Source organism: Bombus vosnesenskii, unplaced genomic scaffold (assembly GCF_011952255.1).
Source record: "Bombus vosnesenskii isolate JDL3184/JDL3185 unplaced genomic scaffold, Bvos_JDL3184-5_v1.1 scf7180000013273, whole genome shotgun sequence".
NCBI lineage: Eukaryota > Metazoa > Arthropoda > Insecta > Hymenoptera > Apidae > Bombus > Bombus vosnesenskii.
Genome location: NW_022882931.1, coordinates 2,818,354 through 2,842,771, shown reverse-complemented (window position 1 = coordinate 2,842,771; position 24,418 = coordinate 2,818,354). Strand labels below are relative to the sequence as shown.

The 24,418-nt window shown below is 43.6% G+C and overlaps 1 protein-coding gene across 2 annotated transcripts; it reads left to right on the top strand.

Moving 5' to 3' along the window:
- Positions 1-153: 153 nt before the first annotated feature.
- LOC117231643 (fez family zinc finger protein 2-like) lies at positions 154-24,418 on the top strand. 2 transcript variants are annotated; one of them, XM_033490267.1, is made up of 2 exons: positions 154-1,543; positions 21,206-24,418. In XM_033490267.1, the coding sequence occupies exon 2, from the start codon at positions 21,215-21,217 to the stop codon at positions 22,367-22,369; it is 1,155 nt and encodes a 384-aa protein (XP_033346158.1). In that variant the 5' UTR covers positions 154-1,543; positions 21,206-21,214; the 3' UTR covers positions 22,370-24,418. The 2 variants fall into 2 exon arrangements, with proteins under 2 accessions (XP_033346158.1, XP_033346157.1); XM_033490266.1 differs by lacking the exon at positions 154-1,543 and adding an exon at positions 20,333-20,627.

Sequence of the window (24,418 nt, the reverse complement as noted above, 5' to 3'; positions counted from 1 at the left end):
CGACGAGTGAGATTTAAACGCATCTCAAGACCGTTCTTAATCAGTGACACGAAGACAGATACTTGGTGAGACTATTAGCACGAAGAAATCCCATTTTGGAATACAGTTTCGTGTTCGTCTCTCGAGAAGGCAAAGCGATGGAATCGCAGAGCGTAATCTCAGCGAGGCTGATCAAAGGAGAAAAAGGGATCGATGAAGAGCGTCGAACGCGAGCAAGGAAACTTGGTCGTCGTTCGCCTGCACTTTTAACGTCGCCGCGCTTCGTGTCGCCTTCGTCCCAATTGAATGAGAAAAAAGAGGGAAAAATGGGGAGAAAAGGTGGCCCGGCTGTAGCCGTAGAGGAAAAGACGAACGATAGTAGGAGACAGAGTGGAACAGGGATGGAGCATTCCTTGGGGTGTTGCAGCTTATGATCATGCAACGAGATGGGCGTGTTTTTAGGTTGCTCTTTGCTCCGCCCCTAGTACCGCCCCATTGGTGGTTGCTGTTACCTTCGACTCGTGACCTCCCTTCACCCTTCTGTCTGCAGTTGAAACCTCCGTTGGGTTTCGCCAGCAGCCACCGCACACACGTCAGCAGCGGCAAACTCGGCGCCTCCAACGGCAAACGGATCGTTCGTGATCTCCGTCGATCATCTGCCAGGGATCAGCGATCAACCATTTCCACGGCATCGCGAGGAAAAATTTTCGTTAAAGAACCGAGGAAAGTCCGAAGTGATCCGTCGTGTGCTTGGTTCGCTATGAGATTACGGGACAAATGGTGAGGCGACATCCGGCCGCTGTACACGCGAGCCTATCGTCTGTGCCCAATCAACAGTGTTGTTTCGCTAAAAAGGAAGCTTAAGGAGGATGCAGACGGCATAGAAGATAGCGATGGATTCTAGGAACGGACGTTCCTAACGGAGAAGCCGAGTGGTTGCGACGATTCACCGGAATGGCTGACATTTGGGTGCTTGGCTACTCTGAAACCTAAACTTTGGAACTTTCCCATCGGAGAATTTCGTTATTCGGAGTGAAAAAGTTCAAATCGCACCTCTAAGTAATACGTCTGGGTCGTATCAAAGACTACCAAAGGTTCGAAGGCGTTCAATCCGTCGATGTGATGAACGTGAATCGAACAGAGCAACAGGAAATATTAATTTGCTGAGAGGTTCAGTGTCAAGCGTCCCTGCGACAATGGCGCACAGTCGAAAATCGAAGCGAAAAAATTGATCGTGAGCTTTCGATAATGTCGATGGCTAATTTGAGAGACTTTGTTCTAGTAGATGCCGACCTGTCGAAGGTCGTCGCGTATCATCATGAGTTCCGATGCTTCTTTGAACTGGTGACCCAGAAGAAGTTTCTCGTTTTGCAATGTCGCGTTAGACGAACGAACTGCAAGATCAAGTAAAAAAGACGCTGATGCTGCAATTTCATCGGGAAGTTTGAACTCTGCTCTGGGAGTCCTGTCTGGGTGAAAGTGTTCAGGATTATCGGAGGACCGGAACGTGTTCAGATCACGGAACTCGATTCGATCGGGCTACTACTAAATTTTCACGTATTCTGTAAGTACTTGATTTATTTTCGCTTATAATATAAATAACTAAGTATGATATAAATAGCTGCTTTAAAAATTATCCCCCGATAAATTTTGTTAAGCAGAGAGTTTGATATTGATTCACTTGTACTATAAATCGCTATTCTTCAAAAATTGCCCTCGAAGAAATTTAATTACGTAGAGATCTCGATACTGGTTGTGAGACATTATGATCTTTGAAAGGGAATTAGTGATACGTAGATCGCGCATTCAGATTTCGTCAGATTGTACGTACAAAATCAAATAATTTGGGGAGGATTACGATACGAATGACATAGCACAATTAGCCAGATTTTATAAGTGGATGAAACGGAGGAACTTGTTCCCTTCAGGCTGCTATCTAAATGGATTAAAACGCCCGTCGCGCTCGAATATCTTGTCGAGTTAACGCGATACAAGTACACATTCCATCGCAGAATATATTTCCATCAAGGACACGCAAATTGTCACGCCAATAAATTTCAATAAATTGTAATAGAACATCGGTTGAAAAAAATCTACGATGATTTACAAAGGCACGTCTTATCGGTACCCATTGAAATCAATCAAAGCCTAGAACCTAACAAATCCATAAAAATCCAAGACACAAAACCGTATCAACGTTGTTCCCATTGGAGCGATTCCCATCCAGGATAAGCGTCGGATCGACGAAGCACGGTGGAGATCAAAGACCATTTTCGAAATGCTTTCAACGCGCCCGGTAACATGTATCGTCGAGGGAAAATCACACACGCAAAAGTTTTTTTTCGTTGACGAGATCCTCTCCAAGAAAGAAACCACCCTGTATACGTACCGTGACGCATTAATCGACGAGTGGCCGTACAAGTGGCACTGGAAATTAGCGAACAATTAGCTCGCCCGGTTTATGTTTTCTAAACAAGCGCGGCCGATCGACGGCCCATTATTTCGAAGCATTCGTGCAACGCGGCTATCAAGCCTACCAACTTACGTACCTACCTACCTCTAACGTGTACGCAAGCTTTACCTAAGTGGCTCGGGGTTCGAGCGTGTCCGAAGTATTCGAGCAGTATTCGAGCGTGGTAGTACTTAGGCTTTTCGAGTATCACGGGGCTCGAAAAGAGGAACACGTTGGAGGGGCTCGGAGAAGGGGTCTTGTAGTGTTTCGTTGCGCTTAAAAGGAGGGGGTTTTACGGAGAGGGTTTCGCTGCAAGGCAGCTTTGGTGTTGCAGCCTCTTCAAACCTCGTGCAAACACTCGGGGACAGGGCGTTCGCCTGGTACGACGATTAATATCCCAATAAGGCCTCGTTCATAGGGCTCACTCGACCAAGCTGCTTCGTTCTTTATTCATTGTATCGTAGCTCCTCCCGCGGGATAAACTGCCCGATACCAGGGCGGTTCCGTCACTTTCTTTTTTCCTTCGTCAGTTTCCTCAGGCTTTTCTTTTATCCGAGGCATGCTAGACGGTGCCTTTTTCGCGCGTCACATGTGCGTGAATTGATTACTTTTTCTGGTACAGTAAAACTACGTTTATGTAAATTCCATTTATTTGAAAGAAATTTTATCTAGTGCCTGATTAAACGAACTCTTGCTGATTCAATCTATTCATTCGAGGATGAACTCCTGTTATATGAATTAATTATATAAACTATTTGTCCATCAGCAAGTTCGTATAAACGGACATCTGTTGTACCTAGAATCGAGATACTTAAAGGCTGATCGCTGATCGACTGCATCGAATTTTATCGATTGGTTTTTAAAGGATAAAATAATAAATTCTGATAATGAATAAAATAATAATTGTTCCAATAGCAAAATTAAGAAATTTTGATAAGTTTGACATCCGAGTAACTCAATTATCATATAGTCGGGCCAATTTGATGTTATAGAAATGCGTTTGTCCTTTTGCTGATTAATATGCTTGAAGATCTTACAGAAAGAGATCGGACTTGTATTCGAATTGATCGCAGTTCCACGACGAAATTGCAGGAAGGAAGAAAGGCACAATTTCATTTCGTTGCATCGAATTTGTCGGTGATCGTAACTGGCGCAGCTGACGAGCAAATTTTACAGCGGGCCACACGATTAGCATACCTATCACGCGTGCGGTGTATGTCATTTATTCGCGAGAGGCCACGGCTGAAACGTTGCTATATAGAGATGGTAATTGCAGATCAGACCGCTGAGATGTGGCCATGTATCCCTCCGAATACAGAGATATCGCTTTATTAGTCGATCCTGGTCCCGTTTATGCTCTTGCCCTTATGGTGTTCCGCGTTCGCTGTTTTATTGACAGAGATAAACGATCCTGCCACCGAAAATTTCTCGTTACTCCGACGATGTGTGCTGCTGTTAATTAACAAGTAATGAAAGATTAGATAAGGGGAAGGCATTCGAGTTTGATGGGGATTATAAACAACAAAATATCGGTCGTAAATTAATCAGAGATTATTGCTCTTCTAATTGACTGCTTTTTAAGCAGTTTCTTTCTCGGCTAATTTTTAACGAATGAAAATTCATATCGAGAGGAAGCGAGGAATCAACTTCAACCGATATTTTCGTTCTGTAAATATTTGAAATAAGGAGCAATGGAGGTAAGACGGGGGAGATACTCGAATCCGAGGGAGCCCGTGCATTTTCCTCCTCTTTTTCGTTTTATTTCTTTCCCGCTCTGGATGCTGAAGTTTCGGGGCATTATTACGCTACTTGATTTCGCATCGTGCCAGCTGTCTCCGATTATTCACCATAGAAATTTTGGGGGATTCGAGTTCAAAGGGGACCCCGCAGTCCTCCGCTAATATTTGAGGAGGCCCCGTGTAGTCTTGGGTCTTACCGGACGTTAAGCTCTAGTTTCTGTTGTACTCTTCCACATTCTTTGCCTTCTACTCGACGTTACAAATTTGTCGAACATCATCTTGTGTAAATATCAACGCTCTCTCGTTATCTTTTCACGTTCTCTTTTCTCCACCTTGTTTCGATTTCATTTCAAAAATTTGCTGACAAATAGTCGACGCGCGACAGCCAAGAAACTTCGCTTTGGAATTTTAAAATTCGTTGCGCGCTTGTTAAAGTACCTTCCAAGAGACACCGGCGGAACATTAAAACTTGAGGGAGATCACGCGAGCAGAACTAAGTATTTCAAGTATCCAAACAGGGGTTGAACCGTTCGCGAAGAGACTTCCAAATTTCCTGTCACTTGCCAAAGCACTTTCCATCTTTTGTTTAAATTTCTGCTCGTTGACATCTCCTTTCGCGCAAAACGATTATTATCCTTGTAATCTCGACAAATTCAAACAGCCATTAATAATTTTCACCAACAAAGATGCGTTAAAAAAATGAATTTCCTTGATACGATATCATATGATGCTGAAGGCAATAAACAATCTTCCTTTACCAATCGAAGAACGAACCTTCTTGGCGGAATATTTCACGGATGCGCCAGAGCGTTCTCGTGGCAGGCTCTGTTTTAAACGATCCACGAGCCGAAGACCACCCTTTCCGCCTGTTTTCCTTCCTCCTCTCCCCGTGAACCCGTCTCGCGCCGAGAATCAGCGATAGTTAGCTAGATAGCACTCGCAGCGTTGCAGGGCTTACATCGTGGCGGGTGGATGTCGGTTATACCTGTACACCCTTTCGTGTCTTAGTATGTTGCCTCTGTATTGGACACCGTGCGTGAACACGTACGACGATATCTGTCTCTAGACGTATACGTGTAGGTGTACCACAGGTTAGTCACTCGCACGGTACACTCGCACTGTTACGCGTACCGAAACACACGTACATACATGCAAGACGTTATCTACCCTCTCGAATTTTGTGTGGGTATATGCGTGCGTTAGATGTGTGCGGCAGTACGTGTGGCCGCGAGGTCGAGGATGGGGCTAAAGGTGGTTGGTATCTTGTTGGAGGGTGAGAAATACGAGCTGGCCACGAAGCTCTTGCAGAGGCCTTGCGTGCACACCGATCGAGCTGCAACGAAGGAAGATAGACAGAGGGTGGAAAGGAAGGGATAGAGCGTGGCTAAGGGTTGCTCCGCCTGTTCGCACCCCCTTCTCGCTGTGCTCTTTAAAAAATTAGCTTCTCGATGCGAGCGCCGGCCGCGCTCGCGGATTTTTATCTTGTCGCGTTGCTTTCTTGTTGCTGGCCGGTCAGGTAGCGTGACTGCATTTTTTCACTGATAATTTACGCGCGATGAAACAATCGGGGAATCTATAATTGCTCCCGGGGAATCGTTGATCGTGTAATCTCTCGTTCGGAACGCGAGTTGTTTTGTTCAGTTTGAAAGATTAAGTTGCAAAGACCAAAGTTTGTGGGATACAACGTCGATAACGAATCCAGGGGAATTTGTTAACCGGCTCGATGGATCATTGAGCTTTTTAAATTTTTGCCTTTGAATTTAAGGAAAGAACGGAATTTTTATGATTTTTGTAAAATATGCATTTAATTTGAACGAAGGAGTCGTCGAAGAGCGAAGAAATCGTTCAAGAATAAGATCGCTCGAGCATTTTTCCGGCCATCGTTTTTTAATTCATGCACGTGTAAATACGTCAAAGGGTGCGTATGAACGTGCACAATTGGCAGTACGAGACGGGCGCGCACCGTGGGTGCAATAAATCAAGATAAAGTTATGATAAACAAATTAGTCGGCGCTGCCGCCCCTCACCGGTGTTATTGTCTATCGTATATCTACCTACAAATTACCAGCCGTCCCGAACACCTCGGGGTAACTGCTACTCGCAAGTCCTATGCTCGTCATGTAGTGGTCACATGTACGGGGGTTGGAGAATATTCAAGGGGTAACTCGAAATTAATGCACCACTTCCTCTCTCGGCGTAACCTCGAATTTCATCGTACCAGTGTGCCCTTTGCTTATTCGATGATCCCAGTCTGAGCTTTCAGTGGAACTCCTTTAAAGGCAAATCCTCTCGATTTCTCCAACGATATTTTCAATCGATTCGTTTCGTCGTATTCTATTCGCCAAATCAAGATCGATCTCGTAATTTGTTGAATGTTTTTTTTTCTATTTTTTTAAATTCCTATGCAGACCACTAAACGCTAACCGGAAAAAGTAACGAATCGCGGAAGCAACGCGTGTGTCGTTCCTCTGCGATTTCGAATGGAATCGTATCCAATCGGAGAATTCTGAAAAACAAAAAATTCACCGAGATCAATTTAATTCGGTTCTCCGCGTGGCAGGATCGTGTGTATTCAGCGTGCCTTCGAAAAACGAGGATCGGCCACGCGGCCCGTTCGTTCGCTAATCTATGTAAAATTAATCAACCGCTCCATTTACCCGTTTAGCAGAGTCTGCAGCGTCGAATTTCACCAGAACAACGCTCGTGACACCGATCGAGCAATTCTATCAGCTACTCCTCGAAACGATTTTAATTGAACGACGATATTTCGCGGCCTGTTCCATTATCAGCGCGAACATTCGCTGGCAACGAAAGGTGCGACGTATCCAGTCTTTAACACCAGATCAAAGATATCGATTTTCAGCCCAACCCCCGCTGTCCTATCTCGAAACGAACGAAGACATTAATTTGACTCACTTGCGACGAGTTCGGACTTTATAGTAAATATATACGAGCCGTGGGCAGGTGATGCAACTCTGGCGGATCATCACGGGTCGTTTACTTTAGGTAAAACCTCGTTTCGACTTCCTCGCAGGCGGTATTTTCTTACCATTTCTGTAAAAAGCGTTTCGAAAGCAAAAAAAGAAAAAAAAGACGGTAGTCGTGAAGAATATTTTGAACTTCACGTCGGCTAGTTTCAGATCGACAGAAAGAGAAAATCGTTGCCATCCACAAATGGAAACCCGTTGGCCGGAACGCCACAATGTGGCCGAACATTTCCATAAACGCGTTCCAGCGTGTAGAGGAAAGAGATTCGCCGCGTCGAAATGTGTATCTGGACTATTTATCGGTGTGGCAAGAAAAGTTCCTTCATTCGACTTCGCGTGAAGGTAAGCAGTGGTGTAAAAAATACTTCACCCGCACGGTCTTCATTTTAATTAGGGAATAAATGCGAGCCATAAAAAAGATGCCACTTGGCCAGGAAAGAAGCTCCGCTATCGCATGATTATCGCGTTAGAAAAAATGTATCTGACACGTTCTATAGAGTTAGAATGGAGGCTAAGAGTTATGAGTTCCGTCGTTGAAAATAATTATATATGTACATAGAAGAAACTTTGTTTGTATTTCTTGCTCGATACTTTATTCCATACGCATTATATTATAGCTTAAAAAATTAAAAGACGTGGAGAAGTTTGGGGAGGAATTTAGGAATTAACTGATGTTTAAGGAAAACTGCTTTTTCCTTGTCACTTAATTATAGAGCAGATAAGACGCGAAGCAAGGAGGTATGTTTTCACAAGACACGGGAAAATAATAAATTCCCATGTATAGGTGTTAACGTGATGTTGCATGGAGGGCACCGGAGGAGTGTCCAGTCACGCTATGGAAATTATGACGTATTACACGATTGCCTTTTCAACGTCGCATGCGGCTTGCCCGTGCCGTGACTAATAAGCAGATGTAATGCAATTTAACACGCATCGTATTAACGACTGTTTAAGCCGCTATGTTTTTCGATCGAACTTAACCTTGCTTTCCTTTTAATTCTTTTCATCTTCATCTTCGTTATCTTTTTGTCGTGTCCTTTTATTACTCTTTAAACTCTGCTCAATTACTCTTGAAAATCTTGAAACTTTATTTTGCAATTAAGTTTAGGTTTTAAACTGGAAGCCCTTGCTTTACAGTTTAAGAAGAACTTGGTGGTCGATAAATACCATTAGTAGCTAATTACTCGGCTATTCGGATTATCTCGATTACTTTAATTAACCAACCGTTTTGAATGAACTTCACACGAAGGTTCGCGCGACCTATGCATATGCAAGAGGCCTCCATGTCACCAATTTGCTATTTTAATTTTTATGCGCTCCTCCATTAGCCGACGACCTCGTTCACGCGATATATCTCGCACGCTGATTAAAGTGCATTATCGTGTAAGTATTTTGCGATCTTTTGCGTTACAGGAAACCTTCGTTACAATGCAATGCGTCCCTTCGACATTTTCTTTTAAATCATCTATCACGAAACTGCACATATCGAGACTATATATAGCTATGGTAGAAATGAATATGAAATATCGTTAAGATTACTCGCGCTACAGTATCTGTGAGCAAATGATCCGGTATATGATGGGAAACACCGAATTCCGGAAGTCGTGAGACGACTCTTTTTTGTCTGCGCCCCTACCTTTTTTATTTCTTCCAGTTTGATTTCACTGTAGACTTGTTTAACCATAGAAAGTCATTTTTCGGGTTTTTTCTCACTTAAAATTATTTCACCGTTGCAAAGAAGAAATTTGTGCTCGAGTAGAAGTAACAGAGGACGGCTAGAATGTAACAGAAGTTTATGGACGCCGGAAGTTCATGCTTATTCACTGAGCACCGAAAGGGCGACCGGGTATAATTTACGTATAAATTAAGCCGAATGAATCAACGGCAGACGATTAATCGCAATGGCTTGCCCGTGATAATAACAATGCCCGGCTTGTTTACGAGCGGTAAACGAATATATTAGCTTTTTCATTATACCGCCACGTGGACGTGGCCGTGTCTATCGTGTCTACAATTTGCTCGCGATACCTGACTTCTCCTGGTACAAACAATCGCCTTTCGCTTTTTCGTTTTTCTGTGTCTATTCTGCGAATACTAATCTACCACTTCCATTTAAGTTAGCCAGGCAAAACGAAAAAGAACAACTACGAACAACACGTTGTATTAGACACTTTTTGAGTAACAGTAACTCTAACTGAAAAGCACAAAAACGATAGAATCGAACCAATTTGTCGAAAATATCGTAATTCTCACGATTCATGGTGGTCGAAGGTATGTGCACGCAAGAAGGGAGGAAAAACTGACAACGGGATATAGAGGGTGGATCGTACGAAGTAAACAGGCCGTGAAATTACCTTTTAAATATTAGATTATGATTAAATGTGTACCTACCTCGAAGGCACTAAATGTTCACCACTGGTCCCCGCCTCCGCAGCCAGTTCATAAAGCTGACGATGGGGGTGGTTTATGGTGGATGAGACTCAAACCTCCCTCTCGAGGGCTATATCGCGATATCAATCAGCTCTCGGCATCAGATAAGATTCGCTGCTCAGGAACTGAGTGCTTTTCAAAACGTGGATGAGGTTTTCTTTTTCGTGTCCTCGTGGACTATCAGCTTCGACGGACCAGGATGAATCCACTCTCGTTAAAACGGCAACTGATAATTTTTTTTACTAAACGATCTCGGCATCCGCGTTCATTCGCATCCTCGTATATTATCAGGATATCAAAATCATGTTCGATAAAGTTATGAAAGGGGATTTACATAAATACCAATCGATGAAGAACGCATGCAAGCGAAGCTTGTTATAATTCTCATCAGGTGCGAGATAACGCGACAATGTCGATTTTGTCTGCGGCTAATTGGTATCGTTAATTCACCGTGCATCATAAACGCTCGCGGTAGCACCTTTGGCAATAAATATTCCGACCTCCCCCGTTAGAATTTAAAGGGCCTTTCACACGTGGACGAAGACCGGGACGCATAGGTGAGCATGATGGGCAGGTGTTTATATCCGGCCGGTGTTGCATGCGTGTGCATACATATGCATACATATGCATAAAAAGAAGGATGCCCAGTGGGCATTCTACGCCCACGCTCTCGCTCGTTCTCCGTCTTTCTGTTCCTCTCTGCCGCCTGTCGAAAACCTTCCGTCGCCATAAGCATATGCATTGCTCACTTAGCAAGATTGATATAACCCGATATATATCTGCTATGCCAGCGATAAACGCGTACGGTTGGACGACGTTTGCCGTGTGTGGGTATATGTGTATGCGCGTGGGTGAGTCAGTGTGTTGAAGCGTGCGTGTGCATCCGCAATTACGCGCAAGACGGAATACAGCGAAGGATAATTAATGCAAACGAGGTCGAGTCGGGGAAATTTCGGTTCGACGAGGCACCCGCTGCGAAGGTGAGAAGTGGAATGCTTCTATGTAAAGGAGAAAAAAAAAGCAAGAAGAAGGAGGAATAGAAAGAGAAAGAAACCTGTACAGAAAATATTTACGGGGCCAGGCACGGGCTCATAATGCTCGCCCTCGAGATAAGGAAATTATTCGCGGACAAGTTGCTACGGGCATGTTAAGGAGACGATATCGATCTGGCCAGACGGTTGCTGCAGAAAAATATCCTTTCGCGTTGTTGCTGCCTGTCAGTTCGGTTTCGTGATTGTCTATCTGAGAGAGTAAAGGCGGCATGTGCATCTGTTAAACGAGTTTTATTCGAGACCCTTGTTGTTTCGAGGGTTCCCGGACTTTTTAACGCTTATTTCGTGAGCCGTAAGCGTGAATCAAGGTAAACTGGAGATTTCCCGGTGTTTAAGCAATGGAATTTATTTCGTCGACCTTCTAGAAACGGTCTTACCATTTGTGAGAATGATTAATTTTTCGATAGAGCAGATATCAAGTTCACGTTACGGATAAATGGTACGAAGAAACTGGCGAAAGATAGAAACACGGTAAATATTCTTTATCTATGAGATATTTCATGGTGTTTTCTTGGTATTGGCCAACAAGTAGCTTTCACTCGAGTCCCCATGTTAGCGTCCCGTTTAACGGCAACGAGAACTTGGAAGTCTCCGGGGAGAGTTTGCCGACTAAAACCAACCCCTACTGACGATTCGAGGGGCTGCGCCACAATACAAGCAATAACACGTACCGCCCTCTCCCTTCTCTTCTTACAACGTCATCCCCGTCGCCCCGTTGCACGCACCCTCTCTTACCTTAATCGACGAAGGATGATTTGGTCTTAAATAAACTTCTCACCTCCATCGACGTAGACCACATCCCCCTTCCGCGGCCCTACCACCCGTTTATCACATAAATCGTCGAGTGGTCACTTTGATTATGGGCTCACCAACCCCGTCTTTTTCTTTATTCGCTTCCTCTTCCTCGTCCTTACAAATTTCGGATTGAATTCGATTACAGAGCAAAGACCGCTCGGTTCTCGAGGGCTTTGCCTGATTTCTCACAACCGACATCGTTGATTTGATCTTTGGCTTAATTGTTACAAATCTCAGAAATCACTACAATCGAAAACTCTTTCGTCTAAAACGATTCAGAATTAACATACGATTTTTCTAAATTACAAAATGTCTTAGCTATGGTCCTTTTTTACTCATTTCTTTGACATTACCTACACTTCAAAAATGAACCTATGACTTAAACATGGCTGATCTCCCCAATTGATGAACCTCTTATCCTGTTCAGTTGATGAATCCTCTCTCTAATCAACAAATCTCGAGCCATCGAGTTGGAAAGCCGATTTCGAAAAGCGAGGCTGCAAAATTAATCTGACAAAGGTAGTTCCTACGAGAGATGAAATTAGAGCGATCTCGAATTCTGTGTGCACACCTTTGCGGCCAGGCGTAGTCAAGACGGAGCGTAAAGACGAACAAAGGATCGATCGAAAGACGAGCGTTTCGGTACGAGGCGAGACGGTATTATTCATCAGCAGGCGGAAACCCTTGGAAGGTAATAGACCGACATCCGGCCACGTGTCTTTACTACGATGGACCAATGAGATTCGAGACACGGAGGAAAGAGACGAATCTCGTGACCGATCGAGCCGAAGGTCCAGACGAAGCGTCGGCACGCGCCAGAGCCATGGAATTATTCAAATGGAATTCACGAGCCGAGCCAGCTGCTTCGAGCTCGATCAAAATTGGGGGAGTGGGTCGTACGAACGACACTTTTTGTGTGTCGTATGGCTGTATCTCCGTCTTCGTTCATCCCGTTTTCATCCTTCGTCGCTCGTTGTACTATACAGAGTAGATTTATCGTTAAAGGGAATCAGGATTTTTACCCTTTCAATGGTAAATTATTTCATCCGAAATTAGAAGATGTAAGAAAAGTTTCTTGAAGTTTATGCAAAGTAAGATTTTCACGAACTTAAATAAAGAAATAATTTCTACGCACAGATTAAAAATAACGAGTAGCTACTGTAATTTAGATATTTCATACGTTTCTTACGTGCATTCTGTGTATTTTCATACTTTTAGATTCTCCGTAAATGCATAAACCTCTGTGCTTTACTTATAAAAAAGAAATCCAAACGAATCAACTCAGACAGAGTCTCGATTGCTTTTCGACCACGCATGGCAAGCACTTTTCATTTCGACGTTGAAACGAGACCTGTCTTCTCCTTCCCAGATCCTTCAGAAGCGAAGAAAAGCCAAGGATCGTTTCGCGAGTAAATATAACAGACCGTTCAATGCTGTGTGTCTTTTCCAATTTTTCTGAGTAAACCATTTCCGCAAGGGTCTCTCCCTTATCGTTTTCCTTGGTGTTTGAACGTTGGGAGAACGAAAGGAGAAAGCTGAGAGAGAACGTGAAAGAGGCGGGTGAGGTCAGAAAGCGAATTGCGACATTTAATACGTAATATTCCATATAATCTTGTATGAAAAGCTTCGCGTTATGGTTCGCGGTAGGATAAAGACGGGAGAGGGAGAGAGACAGACAGACAGACAGGAAGAGAGGAAGAGGGTGATTTCTCGAGGGTGGCCAGGAGACGGTTAAAGGCATTGAGCCGTCCAAGCCACTCGCGAGAACTCCGAACTCTCTGCTCCTGCGTTCTCCGCTAAAAACCCCCGGGGGTTGGGGGTGGCAGATGGCAGCCGTCGGACTAGTTCTTTCCAACACTTTAACCCGTCAGAATCGGTAGACACTTAACCCCTAGAAGGGGATACGTACGATCAACGATCGTAACAGGACGTCTTTCACACATCTTTCTCTCGATGTCTAAAATTTGTTATCGAATTTAATGAGTTCATGCTTGATATATAGGGCTTCGTATATCGTTATTTAATATTTTTAAATAGTTAAAGTGCTAGTAAAAGATTGGAAAAATTTGCCCATTGAACAAGGCTTGAAACCTTAACGCTTTAAATATAGCTATCCCGAATAGATGATGAAATTAGATTTATCATTTTGTAACGTTCAAAGGGAAATGTTTACAAAAATGTAGCCATACTTAAAGGGTTGTACAGTCCTTTTATCTGAACTTCAATTCTGAACACTATGGTATAATAATAATATCGATGAATTTCTGATAAATTAAAGTTGTACATAATCCGCGAGAGCACTCGATCAACTTGAAAATGATGGGAGAAGTTCATAATTTCGTGGACGGAGAAGGACGATGATAGAATGGAGGGACGAGTGATTGAGACACGCCGTAAGACAGGTTGAATCGAAGCTACTCCAATCGTGGAAGGTCTCAGTAATCGATTCGAGTAGCGAGGAAGTGCGGTTTCGAGGGGCTTCGAATGGCGGTTCGCCCAGCCAGGAGTGTGTTGTTGGCGGATTTGACGTGCTTATCAATGGATCACAGATGTAATAGGCTGCACGCACCCCAAATCGACCACATAACTGATATCTGATAAGGAACCAATAGCCGTGACGGGATTTGCGTGTGACTATTCATGCCTTAGCTCCCTTCGCTCGACTTGTTTGCTCGTTCGTGCCGTAGGAAATTTATTTCGCGATTTCGAGAAACACGGCATAGGACGGTAAACTTCGACTCGATCGTACGCTATCCTGGAAAAGTAGGAGAGACGTGCCACGGTGTTTCGTCTCGACTCTATCCTCGTATTAAATTCACGGTTTTGTCGATGGCCCTGGAACGACGACGTCCTCGAGCAATTCCTAGCGTTGTGAAAATGGCACATTGCGAATTTACTCTTCGATAACCAAATATTTCAGTCGGTCCTTTGCTAAATTATTTCAAATAACCTTCGCCTTTACCGTGATTCATTGTGCAAATATTTCATCAGTAGTTTCATGTTAAGAAGATCTACAAATAATCGAAGGACAGACATTTCAAAATGTCTAATGATGTCTAAAGCGTTTTCTAATGGTGATGGCAAATAAATTTCGAAACCATAGTCATTAGCCACGCTAAAATAAAAGAAAGAAGGGTTAAGAAAAGTTAGAAGAGAGATTTGAAAAGCTTAGTCAAAGCGTTTGACGTTTGGTAAGGAGGCGTGTTCTGTCATCTGGCATTCCGTTTCTTTCAAAGGAAAATACGATACCGCCGAGGCTGATCATTTTAAAGGTGAACTATAGACTCGTCATCCGGCAGGGCACGCGCCACTCAAGGATACTCCCTCATTCACCATCCGATGATTCTTGAAGACGTGGATAAGTATATCGTACGAGGCAAATGGCACGCAAGACTTCCGGTGCCACCCCTATCCATCCTTGCAGTACCCCCCCGCTGGTGTCGAATTTGGTCCATTCTTCCTTCGAAAATCGTGATCGTGATTCAATAGCGTGAGCGGAAGCGGCGGAAGGGCGCTCGCAGACGTACGCCACCGTTTGTGTGTACGCAACGTGCCTTACGAAAAACCTCTTTTGTAATGTACATTGTCTAGGGAAGTGGGAGGAGACGGTTGGGAATATGAATGGAGAAACAGAGCTCTATAAGACTCGTAAACTCGACTGCGATAAGGAATTGATTCGTTTTTCGAGGCCTCTACTATATATTAATTATTGAGATCCAAATATATGAAATTTTATATAATTTTTAATAATAGGTACTTCTACATAACTACAAAAATTTGGTACGATGAAGATCTGATAAAGAATGAAAATACTTTTTGTGTACATAGGTAGCTTATTTTATATATTTTATTTTAGACATCGTGAAATTATTAAAGTGTAATTATTTAAAGTATTATTCAAGAGCAAATTTTTCAAGACGTCAAAAAAATCCTTTATGGCGCGATAAGCCATAATTTTGTATTTTTACATCACGTGAAAGATTTGATCCTACGTATGTTGTGCTTGAAAAGATTCCTGAAAAGTCACTGTACGTTTACAGCCCGCAGAAAGCCGAACGATCATAGACTCAAGCGAGTCGATAATAATTTGATTTCTCCCATTGCGAGAATGAACGATTCCCATCGCAGCCGTGGAGTTTCTCGACAAAACGAGCGCAACGCAAACAGGCTGTCTGTGGGGTGACTGAATAGGCCGCGAAGTGACAATGGCGGTACCAATTGTTTTCCTGACTTTTATCCCACTTATTATTCCGTGAGACTATTATGATCGTCGTTGGCGATCGTCATTATGTTTGACGAAGGCCGACAATCTCAAGTTACGCTGCCATTGTCAGCGGGGTGCAGCTACGACGCCGAAAATGCAAAATGAACGCGCACAGACGGTGAATCGAGGCGCCCGCTGTGGCGATCGTGAACTCACGTAGCCAAACGGCACGTGTGCACTTTTATACTTAATGGACGGCCTCCTGCGTGCTTGTTTTTCTATAAATCAATAGCCTAGAAACTATTAAGATCGAACAATTATGTTAATACATTAATTTCCTTCTTTCCAATTCTCGTAATTCTCGTAAACGTAATTTCGATGATAGTGAATCTCTGTTTTTGACAAAGAATATTGCTAAAGTCAATAAATGGCAAAATTTATACAGAAATATATTTCCTTTAGTTTAAAGAAAAAGTCTAAAAACCGTTGAGAGCCAACGAGGATACTAGGACTGAACTCAAGGGCAGAAACGAGAAGGACGAATCGGTGATAACGAGGTGTTCCAACCGGGAGTTGAAACGCCACGAGTCGAGGGGTAATAAACCCCCGTAGACTGCGCAGCTGTGAACCCCCCGCCAACCATGCTCGACTCGACGATACGTCGAACTATGTGAATTCGAGATGCATCGAGCCCAGTGGGATTCGTTGCCATTTTGGAAAGCCGCTCGTATTCATACACGCCACGCACGTGGGCGCCAATTTTTTTTCGACCCTTGCACGCTTGCTCATACGCAGGGCTCTCTGGAATCACTTCGTTTTCGTTTTAAACAATGCGCCTTTTGTTGAGCTCTCAGTTTTCCTACTGAAATTTTGTCTCTGCCAAGCTCTTTTTCTGTAAACGACGATGTTCCTCTGAATCTGAGAAATTCATAGTATCTCAATATTTCCATTAATTTTCACGCATGTTGCCAAAATTGTACTTGAAGTTTGACTCGCGAATTTAGAACGATCAGATAGTCGTGTTGCACGGAAGGTAATTTTCAGGCATTATCGGGATATGTCGTTGGGAAACACACGGTGCAACGTTGTTCGACGGATAGAATTAAACTTGGTGGAACGGCCGTAAAGTTCCTTAAAATTAAGCCATTCCCCCGTACACGATTCGAGAGCAGTCGAGGAGCAAAGTAAACGGCGCACAACTGAGCGACTTAATTCAGAATATACCGGCGGAATATAACACCGGGGTACCCACCGCTTTCCGATTCGTGCGAGGCGACTCGCAATTTATTCCTCTTTGCCTCTCTTCGCCTCTGCCACCACCACTCTCCAATTAACTTTGAATCACCCTCTCCGCGAATCCTCTCCTCATAACGCGAAACTTCGAAATCAGGAGTCATGGTGCGTTTAAATTCCCCGGGAAAAAGAACGCACGAGATCGTTTTCATTTCACCCTCGTTTCTACTTACAACTGCAATTCAAATTCCGGCCGGTTTACCACCCTCGCGACCGAACACAAAATTTTGTTTCGTCTTTTATCGTCTGCTCTCTTTTCTATTATGTATCTAGTCGTGAATCCAAGATACTTTTCTCTTTCATATTAAATATTTTTAAATAGAGAAAAAGGAAAAAAGTAATACATTTTTTGTCGAGAAATTCGACCCCCTTACAAAGTTTCTAAGCCGACTAATTTTGGAATCGGCTTACGCGACATACGCTGGATGTACGGGACAGAAAGGGCGGGTTTGTGGCCGAGTTATGGGAGGATAAGCAAGTGGGTGTGTATTGTGCCTCCTGTCATCCTCAGTCGAGCTTTCGTTACCCCAAATGCTAATTATATGTCAACTGTTCACGCGCCATATCATGAAAGACCGGGTGTCACGGATGGAACAATAAGGGTGGCTCGAGCTAATGGTCCTCTTCCACACCAAAGACGCCTCCCGGACCTTGAGACGTTCTAATAAAAATTACACAATGTCTGGCAGCTTTGCGCGCGAAAACTGCGTCGTTTCATTCACATCTGATGTAAAGGACCAACTTTTAATTTGAAAGAAAACGTGTTTTTAATCGGCTTATTCTTGTCACATCCTGTGTTTCCTTTTTTCTCTGTCAAAGTGACAGGTGATAGTGTGCGACATATTTTTACGCTATCATCCATGGTTAAGCAACGATTGTAATAAAGTTAAGCGACAAAATTCGTTCAGTTCATTTCCTTATCGCCACTTAAGGGAAAAGAGCGATAGGCGTGTGACCTCATGAGCGGGTATTATTCGCAGAAGGACTTGCTGATTGATGCACTCTGTACACGCAAAACTCCCATCCGCCCACTTTCACCCCTTCCGATTTGGAATGTTCATATTGGGGAGTCTCGCTGTTTCGAATCATCCCTGCTTACCGTTTTGGGGTTAACTGATTTTATCTTGATAAACGTGTCGATCTACTTTCACGATGTCACATTACGATTTTACACATTTTATTGATGTTTCTTGCGTTGAACGTTGTATCAAAGGGTAGTTGGTTACGAACTGAAGTGATTATCGTCGTGGCGGAGACAACGAAGAAGCAAGTGGAATAAGAAAATGAAAGGTTGATTGCCGGAGCGTAGGAGAGGAGATAATTAATGGGTCGACAACGGGGCGGGTAAATTTGCAAAGCCATTTCAAGTTTCTTCGAGCTCCTTCAACTTTCTTCGAGTTCCAGCGATTCGCTCGTCGTCGTTTGATAGTTTACTGTAGGTGATTGAATTCTTCGGACGATTTGTAATCGCATCGGTAAACTTTGTACATTTAACGCCAACCTCACCTGACGGGGTGCTCCCGTGTTCATCGAGTGGCTCACGAAAGCCGGGTATCGTTTCAGCCCTTCTATCGACCACGCGAACGTCCTTCGCGCGTTCCGAATATTCGCTGGTACTCGCAACTTCGACAAGCGTATAAACGACCCTCGAAAAATTCCCATCGATCTCACGTCATTGTAAAAACATTTAGGAGGAGTTCAGATGATAGAGAACAAAAAGGAAAACGATTTACGCGATATATTGGTGTACAACATTGATGAATATTGGATGCACACGAATGAATGAAAAATTAACAAATTTCACGCAGATCGATTCTAATGGAGCAAGAAGGAAGCAAAATGGTCCCAGAGTAGGGTCGGCCATGCTTCAGTCGATATTGAAGTAAATTGGTAGAATTGTCGGCTGCCGCAAGGAGCAACACTGATTACCTCGGCCGCTCGTTAAGTACTGTAACAATACTAACCCCCACCACATCCCATACGACTCTCCCCTCTCGTGTCACTTTTCCGAGGGTGATAGATCCGTTGGCCAATCCTGTCGCCTCCATCCCCACCGTTTACCCTGCATTTTACGTCTTCTTCTCACCCCGGCTCGACTGCGACGGATTATAAAACGGCAAGTGACGATAAGCCAGAATGAGAAGGAGAATACACCGAATGGTTGTCTCTGCCTCTCTAGAGCACCGCGGACAAGGAAGGAGTCAGTGTGACACGTTCAGTGTAGAAGAGAAAGAGAGAGCGTACATTTGAATGGTAAAAGCGAGGACATGGTGTAAAGAAGACGCAAAAGGAGAAGAAGGCGTAGAAGATGAGAGCAAGAAAGAAAGTAACGCAAAGGGTAAGGGTGAGAAGGGGAATGAAAAAGACAAGCGAAGTAAAGGCAGACAAAAAAAAATGCAAAGAATAGACGGCATAGTAACTTGTTCATTAAGACGGAAAAAGTTAGAGACTGTGAGAAAAACGTTCGAAAGAAACTATATAGGAAGGAGAGAGAACAGGGGGTGGAAATCGAAGTTAGCATGGAAGAAGGAGGGTACGAGTCGTAACTTGCATTTGGAAGCGCTCGAAGGCACATAATCATATCCTTTGTCATTTAAGTTGACAGTTGCTCGGCTCCATGGCGATGAAGTCGACGTCTACGGTTTTCTATAGGTCATAGGGGCGTTTCGGGGGTGCGCGAGGAGATCGTTTCCCTTCTCGAGTCTCGCTTCTCACACCGGTCTTGCTTTTCCACTCCTTGTTCCCCGGTTATTAGGGCTGCCTTTCGCTGTGGGACAATCGAAAGGTACCAGCTAATGGGCGGAGCTTTTGGGCAGGACCACTGCGTCATATTCCACCCTATCGACGGGAGTTCGGTATTTCCACCGTTTCTGGAAGCATGCATTTTTCATCGTGGTTAAACATCACGTTTGCTTTCTCTCTGATATCGAACATTTTACCGTACTCTCTGAAATTTTCTCGTTCTACCACACTTATTAACTTTACATTTTTCGAATTAATTTTTTGTCGCGTAAGATTCATTGGTTTTTTGGGGTTTTCCCTCCTTTTTTGAAGAGAATCGTAAAGTTCGATGAGACAGAAGCGAGTGTATTACGAAGCCACCAGCCAGTAGTCCTATCCAATTCTAACCGTCATTCCAAGTCCAAACATAACGCTATTCTACGGAGCAAACATTTCTACTTTTCGACGTGCAAACCTTCCGTGATACCTCGGGGAAGCTTGCTCTTCAACTGTGCTGACCATTTCGCGACTCATTCAGCCCCGCCATTCATTCCCCGTATCCATGTTGCACATGCTTAATGGCTACCTGTATATTCATGCTGTTTTGTGCGCGAATCAACATTCAAATTGCGTATGCATATGTGATTATATCGAACGATAGCGTTGCCCATACAGTAAACGATTTATCATTTTTTTAATAACCAGGCTTCCTTTTGATGCTGTTTGGAAATCCATTCGAAGCAATGAAAAAGAAGAATGAAACTAAACGACGTTTAGCAGCGTTTAACTCGGAGACGAAGTGCGAAACACAGCATTCCCTTGTCGCCGTTCGACGTTTGTCAGCCCTCATCGTTCAATGCGGAACGTACTTTTTTTATGTCAACACGAGGGCCAATTGAGTGGATATAATAACGGTACCACATGTTTCATTCGAATTCGCCGACATGTGGGTTCCGTTCCGCTAGTTCTCTCCGTGTACGTGCACTAAAACACTAACAGACTTCTGCGAAGGGAGGATCGTAGCGACCACGTAACGACAGTCCTCGGAGTCATCAAATTGATCGCCATGATTTGGCTACTCCCCCATTACACGACTGCTAAAGCCTCGTGTACACTACGTCTCATCCCGGCAATTGCATCAGTCGATTCGGTTACGATGGATTTTTAAACATCGTTCTTTCTTCCTCCTTCCATTCCTACTTCTGATCACCCACTCGGATTCTTAAAGTCGTAAAATTATAAGTCGTTGAATTTGTCGTATCCTCGTTATAAAAAATTATCGATGATTTTTAAATTAGAGAAAAAATATAATCGTCTCAAAGAACCTGTTTGCTTTTCGTAACGATGCATAATGTTGAAAACCCGGATGCTTGTTGAAACAAAAATTTGAGGATTTAGATTTATCTGTACCACAAATGCCATAAATTTGCGTTATCGACTTGTAAATGGATCTTTAGATATAGGGGCGGGTTCGTCACTGTTATCAACCGTAAAAACAAATCCAATACCTGTCCACGGAAAAATTAACTGATCCTGGCACGTCTTCATTTCAGGTCTCTATCATGCAACCGTTCTCAACCGGCAGTACAATGGCGACCGAAACACCGACCAGTCTTCCGCCAGAGAGGGTTACTTCACCCGCGCCCTGCAAGAACTTGACCTTCTCCATCGCTAAAATCATGGAACCGGACAAACGTCTTACCGAGCAGAGCAATAATCAGCAAACGACACCGCCGCAACCTCCACCGCCTAGCATTCCTTCGTTAACTTATTCCGCGCATTTGGAATCGGCCTTCAAGAAATACGTGCCAACGTTGAGGCATCAGAATCTCTTGCAACCCTATTCTCTTCTCTATTATCATCCGAATTCGTTGTTGAGTGCCTTTCCAGCACCACCGCCCACTACACCCACCGTTCCACAGAATTCACCACCACCAACCACCATTCAAAAAGCTTTCTCGAAAATGAGCTTAACAGCGATTTCAGCCGAGAGCCAACGCGAGAAGAAGAGTCCCGGACCACGGAACAACGAACTCAACACGACGAACAAACAGAAAACGTTCACCTGTCCCGAATGTGGGAAGGTGTTCAACGCACATTATAATCTGACCAGACACATGCCAGTTCACACGGGAGCTCGACCGTTTGTCTGCAAGATCTGTGGCAAGGGCTTTCGCCAGGCGAGCACTCTGTGCAGGCACAAGATCATCCACACAGCGGAGAAGCCGCACAAATGTCCGACATGCGGCAAAGCTTTTAACCGAAGCTCGACACTGAACACCCACAGACGCATCCACGCCAATTACAAGCCGTTCGTCTGCGAGTACTGCGGCAAGGGGTTCCATCAAAAGGGGAACTACAAGAATCACAAGTTGACGCACAGTGGCGAAAAGGCATATAAGTGCAACATCTGCAACAAGGCGTTCCATCAGATCTACAATCTGACCTTTCACATGCATACTCACAACGACAAGAAGCCGTTTTCTTGCAAGATCTGCGGCAAAGGATTCTGTAGGAATTTCGATTTGAAAAAACACATGAGAAAATTACACGATACCGGATCACCTGTATTAAATAGCCTAGGTACTTCATCGCAAAGTCACAATCAACAGTCTGGTTACGCGTCGGTACAGCACGGAGCCGGTGGCCATTCGTTCGTCAATCCTTTCTTGCTACCACCGCCTGGTACGACGAGTTATCTCAGCAAAATGTTGTGACAAGGCGACGGTATTAATTACCCGAGGAAGACACAGTGTCCTTTGATCCTCGGGGCACCCTGTTACACGGGGGACATCGGCCAGTTGACGCAACCCTCGAAATGAAGAGACCTCCATGAGGAAGATGTCGATGATGAAAACACGCATATAGAGGGTGAAACTGGAAATAGACGAATACAAATCGTCAGGTACTCACGATGAAAGTAAGTTATTTCCAATACGGAGGCTAAGAAGAGATACCAAAGACGCGGCAGAGACTTCGACAAATGGGGAACGTGTACGTACGTGTTACTGCATCCTTTCGAGACAACCAACTACCTCATCTACAGCATCCAAATTGTAGGATATTATTTCTGTTTTATCTTAAGGCTAGTCTCAGGTCTTTTTCGTCAGGAAACGAAATCATTTCCAACAATTTCTTTCGGATACCTTGTTTAGAAACTGTTTTTTAACCAGACAGAACTTCAGCACCGAAATAAATACATCTGTATTGAAAATTCTCTCGATCACCATTGCCAAGCGAATTATCAAGCGATTGAGAACGATTCACAAAACCGTAATAGATATAAAAATCGTTTTAAAATTGTTCTAAGTTAAGTAAACATAGATAAAAGTCTTTTGGGAAAAGGAGCTGGCAAACAACGATATAGGTGCGTTCATTTAGACAAATTTCCCCGGTACGGAAATATAGGTAGATAGGAATATTCTTAACTTGGAAAATCGGAATCGGACAACGCGACGGCGAGTGTAAAAATGCAGGGCAAACAGTACGAATAATCGAATTAGACGATTCGTCGCGGACAATTCTGCCAGGACAATGATATTTTAACCGAACGAGCAGTTGCCAGCTGCAAAACACGGATTGAATATGTTGGAGAACGCAAATAATCGGTCGTATAGAGCGAAATAAACTACACTGGGAGGTAAATCAACAGATAGACAGAGGAATCAGGGATATATAAACGTGTATTGGCACGAACGTTATATTGGATAGCGGGTCCCCCATGACATCGGATTAATCGTCGCATGAAAGCTCAATCGGTGGTATCCTGTGAGAGATGATTACTTATTTATGTAAATATTTGTAAATATTTGTACCTGTGACAGAGAGTGATTTCGTTACAGCGCCATTAATGTCGGTGCGCAGGGATTATTATCGACGATAGAAAGAGAGAGAAAAAAAAACGAGAGATATGGAAAAGTCGTGTAACGGCTGTGTGTATCGTCGTGACGATTCGATCGAAACGAGAAGATGAGAAGGAGAAAATTTCGCCCGAATCGAGGCGCGTCTTTTCATTTCTCTTCTCTCGCGCGAAAGCTCGCATAGGAGCTTTCCTGCGGAAATAAGCGTAGAGCAACGTACAGACACGTTGGACGCATTATCTTTATCTATACTTAGGCGAAATGTATAAATCGGTGTGATAGTAGCTTTTAAGTGACGCGTAGCGAGAACGTGCAGAAAACGTTGGCCATTAATTAATATCCGTTGTAAAATAACGCTTAGGTACGTTCGCGATCGATTGTTGGCCATCGAGTTACACGCGGTCGTTTTTAAGAGCTTTTGCAATAGAGAAAACGAAGGGAACAGTCGCTCGCTGTTCTCTGTTTTCGTGCGTGTATTTCATTTTCATTATGCATTTTTATTTACCTCTTATGATTTTTAAAATCGTACTATTTCAGTTTCTCTTCCTCTTTTAGTTTGCAGAAGATTTTATCGGGAATTAAACGCATTCTCCACTAGTTTATCTTAATTTCTTCAATTACTATTGTTCCTTTTTATTTTTTGGAACGGAGTTTAATATATTCGAACGCAATTGAAACAGATTCCTCCAGGGAGAACTTAATCGATTCGTATTTCATGTTTCTACCGTACGAACTAGATAAGCAGCCATTAACGACGAGGCGAATTAATTAAGCATGATTAACGGTGAAAATAAAGAAACGTTATATATGTAGATAATCGGTAGAGTAGATGAAAATGCATATGTATGTGTCCCCTATTGTAAATATGAATCGATCCAATGCAATAAAATCATCGATACCAATGAA